Consider the following 12,980-nt stretch of genomic DNA (forward strand, 5'->3'; position numbering starts at 1 on the left):
TGTAGTTATCATTTAAATAGTTGTAATAATTGAATTTATTTAATGAATATTATGCACACTGTGACTAGCTGCTTTTCATTCATTTGTTTACGACTTAGTCCCTTTATTTATCAGGGGTCGCCACAGTGGAATGAACTGCCAACTATTCCAGCATATGTTTTACGCAGCGAATGCCCTTCCAGCCGCAACCTAGTACTGGGAAACACCCATAAACACTCATTCACAAACGATCATACGCTACTGCCAATTTAGTTTATTAAATTCCTCTTTAGCGCATGTGTTTGGAGTGTGAAGGAAAACCCGGAGCACCTGGAGGAAACCCACGCCAACACGGGGAGAACATGCAAACTCCACACAGAAATGCCATCTGACCCAGCCGAAACTCGAACCAGCGACCTTCTTGCTGTGAGGCCACAGTGCTAACCACTAAGCTACCATGCCGCCCACAATCTGCCTTTGTTGTATCATGATAAGTCAGTCTGAATAACATCTAAATGTGTTAATTGTTTGCTTAATCAGTCGTTGTTTTTTTCTGAAAGAGTTTAACAGAGATGAGCATGATCATGACAGAGCTGCAAACACTCCAGTCTTCTGCTGTTTGATTCTCTGTTTCTCTTTGTCAGGTCGCGTGTCACGGTGTGAAGGGAAAATAGCGAGTGACGGGCAGTTAAACGGATTAAGACGGTCTGGCGAGAGAAAGAATGAGAGACGCGCGAGAGAGATAGAGAGGGTGAGGATGAATAATCCAGCTAATCCAGGCCAATCCCAGCATTCAGTCTTCTCTGAGAGCACAGACAAAACACAGCGGATCACACACATCTGATGCGCTTTAGACCCGCTGTTTTGGGGGATTTTGGGACGCCGGAGGCATTCAGAAACACTAAATCAACAAATCAGGACATCATGAGTGCTAAAACTGAGAGAGGAAGATGGTCCTGGATGTCATTCATCTAACAGAAACTCAGTTTTTCTGGAGAAACAGTTTTCAGTTTTGGAGCGAATGCAGATTTAGAAGAGAAGAAACACCTGGTGGATGTTTGTAAGAGGTTTTGCATCATGTAAAACTGAGCGTGGATTACAAAGGGATTTTTTTGCATTGCACGTTTTTATGCAGAAAACTTTATTACCATTATTTATTCCCGCGATCAGAGACGGTGCAGTGTTTGGTGCTCACTGGAAGGTGTTTAAACTCTAAATCCTATTAGGCTTCTTTAGCAGGTTATTTTTAAACTCCGGCTCGGGACAGCCAGCAGCGCACGAACCGATGGATCTCATGCAAACACACTTTTCTCTTTACGTGGCTTTTATTTGAAGATGTGATGTGTTCATATGCGAGAAACACTCAATGGTGTCTTTAGTTTGAGAGAATTTTGTCTTAATGATGCTCCTAAAAACTGTTTTGAATGACCTTTTTGCAAGTTATTAGCATCAGATTGGGATTTTTTTTTTATTTTATTTGCCTATTATGAAGTTTTAATTGAATTATATCACTAAAAACACTTCTTTATTAGCTTAAACTACAAATTGGTTTAGTTTGTGGCTTCATATTTACATTTATCTCGCATTTTCAGGCATGTTTGTCCACTATTTATTTTTTCCAGGATTAGTTTGAAAGATTCACAGTCAGCTGTGTTTACATTAATCTCATGGCATAAAAGCATTTGAGTGTCTAAAAGCTCAGTCTGAAGCTATCTGTTGCTCAAAACCAGCTGAGTGCGCGATCTATTGCTTAAAACTAGCTTAGAGCGCTGTTCGCGATTAAAACTAGCTTAAGCACCACCTGCAGTTCAAAACTAACCGAGAACGGCATCTGCTGTTAAAAACTAGTTTAGAGCACCATCTGCTATTTAACCTTCATTTAACATTCATTATTAGCATCATTTGACTGCTTTATAATACTAGCATTAGACATTTTTGTAGTCTTTTTATAAGCAATTTTATCTGTTTCAGAATCTATTTTAAGGATTATTTGACTCGTGTTTATTTTTGGATCTTTTAGACCAATTATTTGACATCTGGCATTGGATTATATTGGACATCATCAGAGCTTTACCACTTACATTATTTCCTGAGATTTCCTTGATTTTTTTTTTATTGTGGATCACCATATTGTCTGGCCATGAGTCTGGGAAAGCTGCCGGCGATTAAAGGCTTGGTGTCCACGTCTCAGAGTAGACGGCGCTTTAAGAGCGAGCTGTCGGTGGACATGATCAGTCCGCCGCTCGGAGACTTCCGCCACACCATGCATGTGGGACGTGGTGGAGACGTTTTTGGGGACACCTCATTTCTGAGCAACTACGGCGGCTCTGGTCACAGTGATGCCCAGCGGTGTCCAGATTCACCACCAGGCTCCAAAACGACACGGTTTCTGTCACGAACTCTTCAGCACGTGCGGAAGACGCCTGCGCCCCGGCCGAGAGGAGGGTCCCGGGACTTCTCTTCACCGCCTCCACCGATCTCACCCATCATCAAAAACGCCATCTCTCTGCCTCAGCTCAACCTGAGTAATGGTGGCCTGATGAGGACCATGCTGCACACCTCCACCAGCTCTCCGGACCGCCCGCTCTGCTCCTACGGTACTGCATTCACAACACATCTTAATTTCTAGGGATGCAAAGAATTTTCAGCCAAAAATGGCATTTTCACTAGTGGCCATGTAGAAAAAAAGTTCTGTGTTCAAAGCGCTGGTTTCACACCCCCTGCTTGTAGTCACGGGTGTGAAGTGGCTTACACACTGGACATGGAAAGTGCTGCGCTATGAAGCCTATTCATTTCAATGGCTTAGTTAATCGCTGCGTTGACCAAAGTGCAAAAGCAAAAGGGCTGCACATTATAATGTCACACCATTGATATTGCAATTTGCCAATCTGCAATAGTCGCTATTGCTAATTGCTATCAATGTTGAGTTGTGACTATAATTAAGCAGAAAACACAGTTCAGAACAAAAGTTTAATCCTAATAGTGGGAAAGATTTTTTAAGGTTTGTGACTGTGTAAGATTTCAAGCAATTTAAACCATTCGGGCACTAGAAATGGTAAATTATGTAGCTTTTACAAAGACTAATTGTATTTAATTATTTCTATAATGAATAGTTTTAGGACAAGTTTGATGAAAGATTTTTGATCCGCTCAATACTGTTAGGCCCAATCCCAATTCTACCCCTTAGCCCTTCCCCTTACCTTTTTACAGTGTCTGCTATAATGTTAATGTTGTCTTCTTGTGTTTACATGATGAATATGGCCACAGTGTAAATGCACAGTACAGTTATGATCTTATTGCCACATTATATCATCATGATAGCATAATATATGCCTTCAGTGATCTCCTGAAGATAAAATAGCACAACTGGAATAACTACAGCAGTCGTCTGATGTCACATGAAGCAAGAGATCACGATGACATGATGATGTGTGCAGGTGCTGTAGTGCTGTCCCATTTCTTAGGGGTAAATTTGAAGCCCTTCCCCTTCACACTCGGTTTCAAGGGCCAAGGGGAAGGGAAAGGGGTACAAAAATAGAATTGGGACTGGGCCTTAGACTCTCCACAAATCCACAAAGCAGCGTTTATTCAATTGGTATTTTTATTCTATTTTCTTAATTTATGCTTGTAATATGTTTCATATTTTTATGCAGTTTCACTCCTCTACAAAGTCATCACAATCAGTGTAAAATTGTGATTTTTCTTTTCAAATAGAGTTATACGTCATCTTCGGAAAGTATATTCATATCGCAATATATCTTGCAGACAAACATATGAGCATTCCACTCTTGTACAATTATATTTATCAGTGCATGAATCACAGGAAAAGCAAAGTCTGATCAAATAAGGCACCAAGACATTTCTATGTAGTATGCTAGCTCCTGCTGCTTGCAGTAGTGCTTCTGTGCTGTCATGGCAACGCTGGTAATCTGACGCATCTCGACTCCTTCACTCTCAGTAAAATGCTCTTATTGTATTGGCTTGTGCTTTTTAAAATAAGTACATTTAAGTTATCAAATTAAATTTTAAAGTCTTACGAAATTATATAGTTTAATAAATTAATAAATAATTATTACAATGCAGTTTTGACTTAATTTGTTTTTGCCCAAGTGCATGAGGGGTTTCAACCCAAAATTTTTATTTCAGTGCATCGCATGTCATTAATATAATTTAAGGATGCATCGATAATATCAGGCTCAATACTGAGCTCATGTAATCGTGCTCTTAAAAAAATGTAGATACCAAACAGCGTTACCTATACTTTTGAAGATTACACAACTAGGCATGGGCTGGTGTAGGTTTTTGACGGTGTGATAACCTTGAATAAAAAAAATCAAGGTTTCACCGTACCACAGTATTGTGATTACCGCTCTAAAATATAATAATTTTAAATGTCTGAGTAAAAAACAACATTTTCTCCATTGAACACTATGTATTTTATTTTAAGAAACATTTATAATATTTTGGAGCAGTAAACATCTCAGATTAAATAAATCAAATAAATCATTCTCAAATCTCTTTATTAGTTTCAAAAACATAGATTTCTTTACAACACTAAAAAGGCATATAGACACCCTTACATATAGCTTAGGCAGAGTAAAACAAAATATTCTAGCGGTTTTTAAAACCTTGAATTTTCCAAACCACGGTAAACCTTGAAACTGGTTATCGTCCCATGCCTATACACAACATTGAACATTGTTGCATAGTATTCTGTATAAACATTTGTTCAGTAAAATTAGTTTTGCAGCTATTAGAAAACTTAGTGATGCTTTATTAATAGGCCTATTATCATTATATTATTTTATTATGGCTTTGGTTTGGTACTGTTAACTTAATATGCTACTTTGCAGAAAAAGAGAGTAAAAAACTTTGAGTTATTGTTGTGAAGCGGTCCTAAAATTAGTCTTAAAACAAAACAAAAAGCATAGGCATCAATATGAGTATCGGTGAGTACCAATAAAAATATCAGTACTACCGGTAATACTCGTACTTTAAAATATGGCGTAACTCTGTATAAAGATGACAACACATGACGTTCAACTTACCTGTTCACATGACAGTGGATCAACACTTTGTAATTTCTTTAGGTTCTCATTACTTCAATAGTATATTATATCTGAGACTATGTTCACACTCGGCACTGTTTTTAAATCTGCTAGTGTCTGTTTTACATAATAATCATAAGGAGTAAACTGTGTTCTCGAAAACACTCCGAGCATCGTATTTTTAACCTCACCGCTGGCATCTTGTGCTGTCGTAGCTAATCATTTTGCGGCCATAACATTTAAGAGATTGTTTTATTTCTAAGAGAGTAAGGAAGTCTTTTATAGTACTAAAATGATAATGATTTTATTTTATGCAGACGGGCATGATTGTGCTGTTTTTGCAATGAGGTCATAGAAAGCAATTGACAATGTGCCACTTGAACACTGGAGACTCTGAGAAAACACAGAGACAAACTATGATGACCGCAGGCATCAATAACTGAATGAGCTTCATCAGGAATGACTCGAGTTTGAGTTACACACACCTGTAGAAACAAATAGTGATGTTTCAGTGTGTGTGTGTGTGTGTCTGTGTGTGTGTGTGTGTGTGTAACGCCTCTGGAATTCAGGAATTTCCCTCATTCTGAGAAACCCAAAACCATCTCTAAAAGCTGACAGCTAAATATACTGTAACCCACAATATAAGCCCAGAGATCTTATCCTGCCACCTGCTGGACATTACTGTGCATCACACACACACAAAAGTCAACAAGTCAATGCAGGCATTTCTATTGATATTTTGTCTTCTCACTAACAGTTGTACTTTATAATTAAAAACAAAAATAGCATAAGTAAATAATTATGGAAACACAGCAAAAAAAAATAAAAGCATACAAAAAATAATGACATGAGCTTTACATTTTAAACAGGCTGCCAAAATCAGCAAAAAACTCCCCAAAAACACCTGCAATACTTCCTAATTAATGCTTTAAAATAAATATTTGTGGGTTTAAAATGTTTATCTTAAACCTAGTTTTTATAAAAGGGGCTACTTTAACACGTATAAAAACATATATATGTGTTTTCTGAAAATAGATACTCCACAGCGATGGACATTTGAAAACTGTCTGTGTAGGATATTTGATTCGTTCACACAAAAAATTGACCTGGAAAAATTAAACTGATATAGGTTCTGAATGTTGATTACGATTTGTTTTTCGATGAATTACTCAGCCCTAATGATGCTCTTGGTTTGCCTATCTTTGACTGGACTGTTCTTGCAGAAAAACTGAAATAAGGAACTAACCTTGGAAAAAAGGGGCATCTGGTCACCCTTCTGGTGGAGTAAAACAAGGCTACTTAAAATGGATTGGACTATAGCCACTCAGCACTTGTTGTGTTTTTTTTGTGTGTGCTTGTCTTTAATCTACTCTGTAAACACATACTTTACATGTGCATGACATCATTGTTTTAAAGACTTTTATTTTTGTGTGTTTACACGGAAACAACAATGGCGGCATTTTCAAAAACGCCACTGAAATCGTTGTTGTGTAAACGGCCCTTTATTAAAGATGTACTGAAACCAATTCTAACTAAAATCTAAATAGTTTTAACTAATAGTTTTATTGGTTTATTCTTGTTTTGATTATGTTCTTATCTACAGTGTTTTAGTTTTAGGGTTGTAACGCATTTTGGGCAGCCCTTTGGTTATGCATTTACATTTAGTCTTTTAGCAGATGCTTTTGTCCAAAGTGACTTACAATTGAGGAGGCATTCAGTGATTCAACAAGAAGATGCAATACATGCAACAAGGGCTGATTATACAGAATAACCTTTTGTGCTCAGAGATTTAAATGCTAGAGTAAAGAGGGGATGATTCTTTTTTTTTGAAGAAAAGAGTTTTAACAGGTGGTTTGTCAAGCCCACTCACCTGTGTGAAGCACACTTCATAAATGCTCAATGTTTTATTATGATTAGTTATGATATTTTTATGGATTGTAAGAAAGTGTCTGGTGCACTATACACTGTGCACTTATGCACTATGTACTTATGCACTTACACACTCAACAGCATAGTATAAATGTAGTGTCGTCCCAAATGAAACACTATTTTTTTTTTACCAAGCGGAAATTCAAACCATTTTCATGATGACGTTTGACGGTCGCCAAATTAGCAAGATAAATGACCAAACTACCAAATAACACCTGCCATCAGTATAACCGCATTCACCATCGGGAGGTGCTATAATCACTCTTGTAGGAAAATTTTGCTTTCACAATAAAACAGAAATGATGTAATCCAACATGTGTGCCCAATAGCTCCGCCTCTTCCCCTACGTGAGCAAAGCTGCGGTCGTTAAGTGCAAGAAGTGTCCATCATTACACACTTTATTTTACCTTTTGAACAAGTGCATCATCCGGGTAATTAAAGTGCACTTATTATTTTAAGTTAAGTAGTTAAGCACTACTATTTATACTGCAAAATGGCGAAGAATAGTGCATAAGTGTGCGATTTGGGATGCACGTTGTGTTTTCTTCAGGTGGTTAATTTGTGGTTGTCATGTAGCGAGGTGTGGGAGACATGAATAAGAGGGGTCTTTGTTTTATTCACAGAGGTTCAGGTGATCTCAGAAAACATGGGTTTTTAGTTGTAAGTTGTAGTAGGGCTACATATGGTTCTGCATCAATATCAAAGTGCGTACCTGCAATAGTCACATCACATGGTATGCAGTGTTGAGTCTAAATTATAGTTGAACCGGAGCCGCAGAATTGTATTTAATTACTGTGTTTATACAGAATATATGCAATTAATACAAAAAAAAATTTCTAGTCCGAATATCTACATTTCATTGGCAGATCATTTCACTCTTTTTAAGGAAAAACTTAAAAGGGGTTACATACCAGATGCGCTACTCGGTAATGCGCCACACAGTGCCATGGATTTTAATTTGTATTTTAATGGATTTTAATTGTAAAGGGTATTATTTAGGGTAGACACACTGGTGCTGCAAGTTGGCATATTTCTGCCAAGCCACAGAGCGCCTTCTGAATAGCTTCATATTAAATAACATTCAAATGTGCATGTCTGGTGTGCGATACTTCCAACTGTTATGTGCGCGCCATGTTGTGGTGCATCTGATGTGCGACTCCCTTAAGGCCCAATCCCCATTCTACCTCTTAGCCCTACCCCTTACTTCTACGCCTTGTTTTGTGCGTTCTCGCGAAGGGGTACGGGTGTCCCCAGGGCCGGAATGGGACTCCTTTTCAGCCCTGGAGTTTTAAGCCTTAGACCAGCCCAAACAGCTGCTTTAGAACTTGTTTTTCATAAATATGAGAAGATTAAAGGGTAGCCAAATCTCCAACACTATTCTTTAAGATCACAGTGTCCTTTCTTATATCTGAATATATATTCATGTGCAAAATTCTTTATAGATATCCAGTCATTTGTAACGGTGATCGCACAAAAAATAAAAATAAAATATTTACACCTGCATAAGTAACTCAAACAGTATGTCTGTCTTACCACTAAAAATAAAATGTATTCAGGTGGGGTTCAAACACAGGTCTGCGGAGTTGTAACACAATGTGCTGACCACTGGACCACAATAGCGCTATTATGGCGATGTGTCTGGAATGAAAAAATAAGTACTGTCACTGTTCATTTTCACCTTTTTGGATTTCTGATCAAGTTATGTCATATTTATTAATGTAGTGAATCATCAAATTTTTTTTGAGCAGGTGTAATATTCATTAATATTAATTATTCGAAGGTGCCTCTGTTTGGGGTCGAATGACCTGTAGGCTGCATTTTGCTCACAGGGCTGCGAGAAAATAAAAAGAGCGGAGCTGCGGCAAAATAATGAATAAAAAGAGTGAGGCTATGGTCAAATAAATAAATTAATAAATAAAGTGCGGCGGCTAAGAGTGCAAGCAGCTAGAGACAGCGGCCTTCGCGGCCAAAAAATGGACCGGCTCACCGGGAATTCTCCCGGTCCTCCCGATTAGCCAATCCGGGCCTGGGTTTCCTAATTCTTTTTAGCTTGAAGATGTAGGGCTAAGGGCAAGGGGTAAATACCCTTCAACAAAGATTTTTCAGGGCCAAATTCAAAACCAAGGGGTAAGGGGTAAAATTTCCCAGAATACACCAGCCACAGCGGTAGTATACCTGCACCTGGAAGTAAGGAGATCCACAAATTAATATTTTTTGTTATTATTACAGATTTTGACAACAAACAAACACATGATTTAATATATTAATAAACGCATTCGTGTTTAACCATCATGCCTTAAAAAAAAAAAAAAAAAAACTAAATTTTATCTGTCTATGATCCCTAATAATAACTCCTGTACAGCAGTCCGACAACATTCTGACACTCGAATACCCTGTCAGAAAAGTCTAGTGGCTAGGAATGAGCTTTTTACAGCGTCAACTATAATGGTAATGCTGTTTTTGTGTGTTTATATTGATGAATATGGCCACTGTGTAAATGCACAGTACAGCTACGATCTTATTGCCACATTAGATCATTATGATAACATAATATATGCCTTCAGTGATGTCCTGAAGATAAATACCAGAAAAAAACACAACTGGAATCACTACAGCAGTCGCCATCGTCTGATCTCATATGAAGCAAGAGATTGCGAGGACATATAATGATGTGTGCAGGTGCTGTAGTGCTGTCCCAATTCTTAGGGGTACAAAGGTCAAAGGCGAAGGGGTACAAAAATAGAATTGAGATTGGGCCTAACTCTCTAATTTTGGCCTATTTTTCTTCTCAAGTTGAAAACAAAACATTATTTGTACTTGATCTAAGAATTTTTAGAGATTTGGACTAGAAACAAGATAAAGGAAAGTAAGAAAAGCATTTATTTCATTGTGATTATTCAATCTCTGTACCTGAATACTGTTTGTCTCACCAGAAAATCATCCAAAAGAGCTAATCAAACTAACTTGTGAAACTGTGTTCAAATCGCAATATTCATCACAGAAAAATAAAATACTGCAATGTCTGATTGTTCCAATATTGTGCAGCCTGTATGAATAAAGTAAATTGATTGATTGATTGATTGATTGATTGAAATGTGTTATTTTTCCCTCTCTTCTCCTGCAGGTCTTCCATCTGGTTTCGTCACGCTGCCTCGTTTCTCTCGACTGGACCAGAGCTTTGCAGAAGCGCCTGAATCACCCCGTACTGACAGTCGACGCAGCAGTGAGGTCTCGTTGTCGCCATCTGATTCGCTGTCGTCCTTCACGGTGGACCTTGGCCCCTCCCTCATGACTGAGGTTCTGGAGATAATTGACAACTCCTGCAGTCTCCTGAAGAGCCGCGAGGAGGAGGACGAGGATCAGCGGAGCGCAGGGTCTGACAGGGAAAATCAGCTGTCCGATGACTCTGTGCTGCGTTCGGTCACTGCAGACGTGGCCATCGAGCCCAGGAGGTTCCAGCAGGCCGCTAGCATGCTAGCACGACACTTTGGAGGAAGAGCTGAAGAGGAGCGGCAGAGACCTTCATCTTTTAGACACACAAGGACGCCGTACAGCTTCACTGAGACAGAGGAAGAAATCAAAGTATGAGCGGCAGGAATTGAAGAGCTGTGACATTACAAATCCAGTTAATTTAGCTTTAAGATAAACATCATTTGGGCGACATGGTGGCTTAGTGGTTTGCACTGTCGCCTCACAGCAAGAAGGTCGCTGGTTCAAGCCCAGCTGGGTCAGTTGGCATTTCTGTGTGGAGTTTGCATTTTCTCCCCGTGTTGGGTTTCCTTCAGGTGCTCTGGTTTCCCCCACAGTCCAAACACATAGGTGTTCACCTATAGGTGAAGTGTTGATCTAAATTAATCGTAGTGTATGGGTGTTTCCCAGTGCTGGGTTGCAGCTGAAAGGGCATCCGCTGCATAAAACATATACTGATAAGTTGGTGGTTCATTCCGCTGTGGTGACCCCTGATAAATAAAGGGACTAAGCTAGGGGTGTCCACACTCTTGGAGGGCCGGTGTCCTGGAGAGTTTAGCTCCAACCCTAATCAAACACACCTGAACCAGCTAATTAGGCTCTTACTAAGTATACTAGAAACTTCCAGGCAGGTGTGTTGAAGCAAGTTGGAGCTAAGATCAGCAGGACACCGGCCCTCCAGGACCGACTTTGGACACCCCTGGACTAAGCTGAAAAGAAAATGAATGATCTTCATTTTAAGTCCACTTAAAATTTGTTTTGGAGTTTAAAATGGAGATTTCTGGACGTTTAAAAGGACCTGAGTGAGAGCTGTTGTACAGTATGAGTGGAGAGCTGCATGGTGTTTTTACTAGCATTAATCTGATGCATGATTAAACTTTTCCACACTGTTAATTTTGGAATAAATTGTATTCAAAGAATCTGCCCTGTACATACATTCACAAGTACATTATTCTTCTTATATTATTGTTGATATATGTGCATGCACTAACAGTAAAAGGAATCTAATAAACAGGATTTGTACAAGATTCTTTTATACATAGATCTGTTTGATTGTAACATTTACATTAACAAAAAGTAAAGCAGATTTATATGTTGGTCTACTTTTAAACTTATATATGATTTCAGAGATCATATGTGTAATTTTTATTAATCTCATGAATGACTAATGTTTATATTTGCAGGATACACACACACACACACACACACACACACACACACACACACACACGTAAACAATTACAATAAAGATATTTTCAGGAGAGGATCAAAGTCATTTATTTGTAAAGTGTTTAAAATATAAAAGACCATTGTAATTACAAATTCAGGCAAGGCGTACGAAAAAATTAAATAAAAATAAACTGCATTAAAAATGTTAGTTTTTAATTACGCTTTTTCAAAAAAGAGCCAATAGAGATCAGAGATAAGGCTCGCGTCATTAATATTCAACAATATGTAAATGACGCAGAGTCCGTTGGGAATTTGAAAAATCTTCAGCTTCGAGCCGAGCGCAGGGCTGTGTTGCCTGTGAGGAAACATCAATTAATGAGTTTTAGTGCTGTTGATTTATATTTTAAGCTAAGAAAGTATAATTTCATCAGTTATATTGTAGAGACGACGGAAAAGCAGCCAAGTTCATGATTCTTTTTCCTGTCAGGACAGCAGGTTCGAAGCTCCAGGCGCGAAACAAGCTGGAAGATTAAATCGGTCGTCATTTTCGCCTCAGTAAGCTTAAATAACAGCAAACACGACACTTCACAGTGTTAAAAACGGCTCCTGTGTTGTTTTACATTACATGAAGGACAGAATCGTCGTCAGAAAGAGCAGAGATCAGGTTAGTAATTAAATGTTGTCAACTTTACGTAAATGAATAGTAAATAATGCTCCGCTTTAAAAGTGGTCATTGTCCAAACGTACAAATAAACCATACGGCAGTTAGTTTTTAAGATGTTTCACCATTTTGTATCTAAAACGTGTAATGTTAGCCAGCATGTGCACATCTCTCTTGCTCATCCTCTTATAGTTGAATATAAGCATTTATTTCTCAAACACAGGTGCTGGGAGACTCAATCACTAATGTGGAGGAGTCATCAGGTGAGTGGAGTTTTTAATTTAGTCGGAAATCAGTTATAAGGCATTGTACATGTACTGTGTGGTCATTTTTCGTTTTAGTAAAGTTAGGGATAACGTTACTGTAGGCAAAAGCTTACCACAGGTGCATTTGGGAGAGATGTGATGTCTGGATAATGAAAGTTATTAGTATTGTGGATGAATCTTGCAAGCAAACAAGATTAACATGTTTTTAGTAACATGAAATCTCCTCAAAATGAGGAAAACTGAAGTGAATTGTAAAACATCAATTTAACTGTAATGCATTGGTTAAAAAAATAGACATAGGTCATACAAACTATCTGTTAAAACATCAATTATCTGTTTATAGTTATACACTTATATACACTAAAACTTGCAGTAATGTCATTGATCAGAAATATTGGTTTTGATGTGTTATTTATTTTTACAAAGTAATAAACTTGCACTTGTAATGCTTATAAGCAG

The 12,980-nt window shown here is 38.2% G+C and overlaps 1 protein-coding gene and 1 long non-coding RNA gene across 3 annotated transcripts in view; one reads left to right on the plus strand and one right to left on the minus strand.

Annotated features, from left to right (window-relative positions):
- cdc42ep1b (CDC42 effector protein (Rho GTPase binding) 1b) overlaps nt 1–11,452 on the plus strand; it is a 15,960-nt gene extending 4,508 nt beyond the window's left edge. The window contains exons 2-3 of one of the 2 annotated variants that reach the window (XM_001346134.7): nt 624–2,576; nt 10,081–11,452. In XM_001346134.7, coding sequence (XP_001346170.2) covers nt 2,120–2,576; nt 10,081–10,544 — 921 coding nt within the window. In that variant the 5' untranslated portion in view covers nt 624–2,119 and the 3' untranslated portion in view covers nt 10,545–11,452. Of the gene's footprint in view, nt 1–623; nt 2,577–10,080 lie in introns of those variants that run through there. The other variant, NM_001326372.1, reaches the window with a different exon arrangement.
- Nucleotides 7,555–12,214, minus strand: LOC141381108 (uncharacterized). The gene is made up of 2 exons (XR_012400728.1): nt 9,110–12,214; nt 7,555–8,162 (listed from the first exon to the last, which is right to left on the minus strand). It is a non-coding gene; the product is annotated as an uncharacterized lncRNA (long non-coding RNA).
- Nucleotides 12,215–12,980: the final 766 nt, after the last annotated feature.

This window comes from Danio rerio, chromosome 3, assembly GCF_049306965.1.
Source record: "Danio rerio strain Tuebingen ecotype United States chromosome 3, GRCz12tu, whole genome shotgun sequence".
Classification (NCBI taxonomy): Eukaryota; Metazoa; Chordata; class Actinopteri; order Cypriniformes; family Danionidae; genus Danio; species Danio rerio.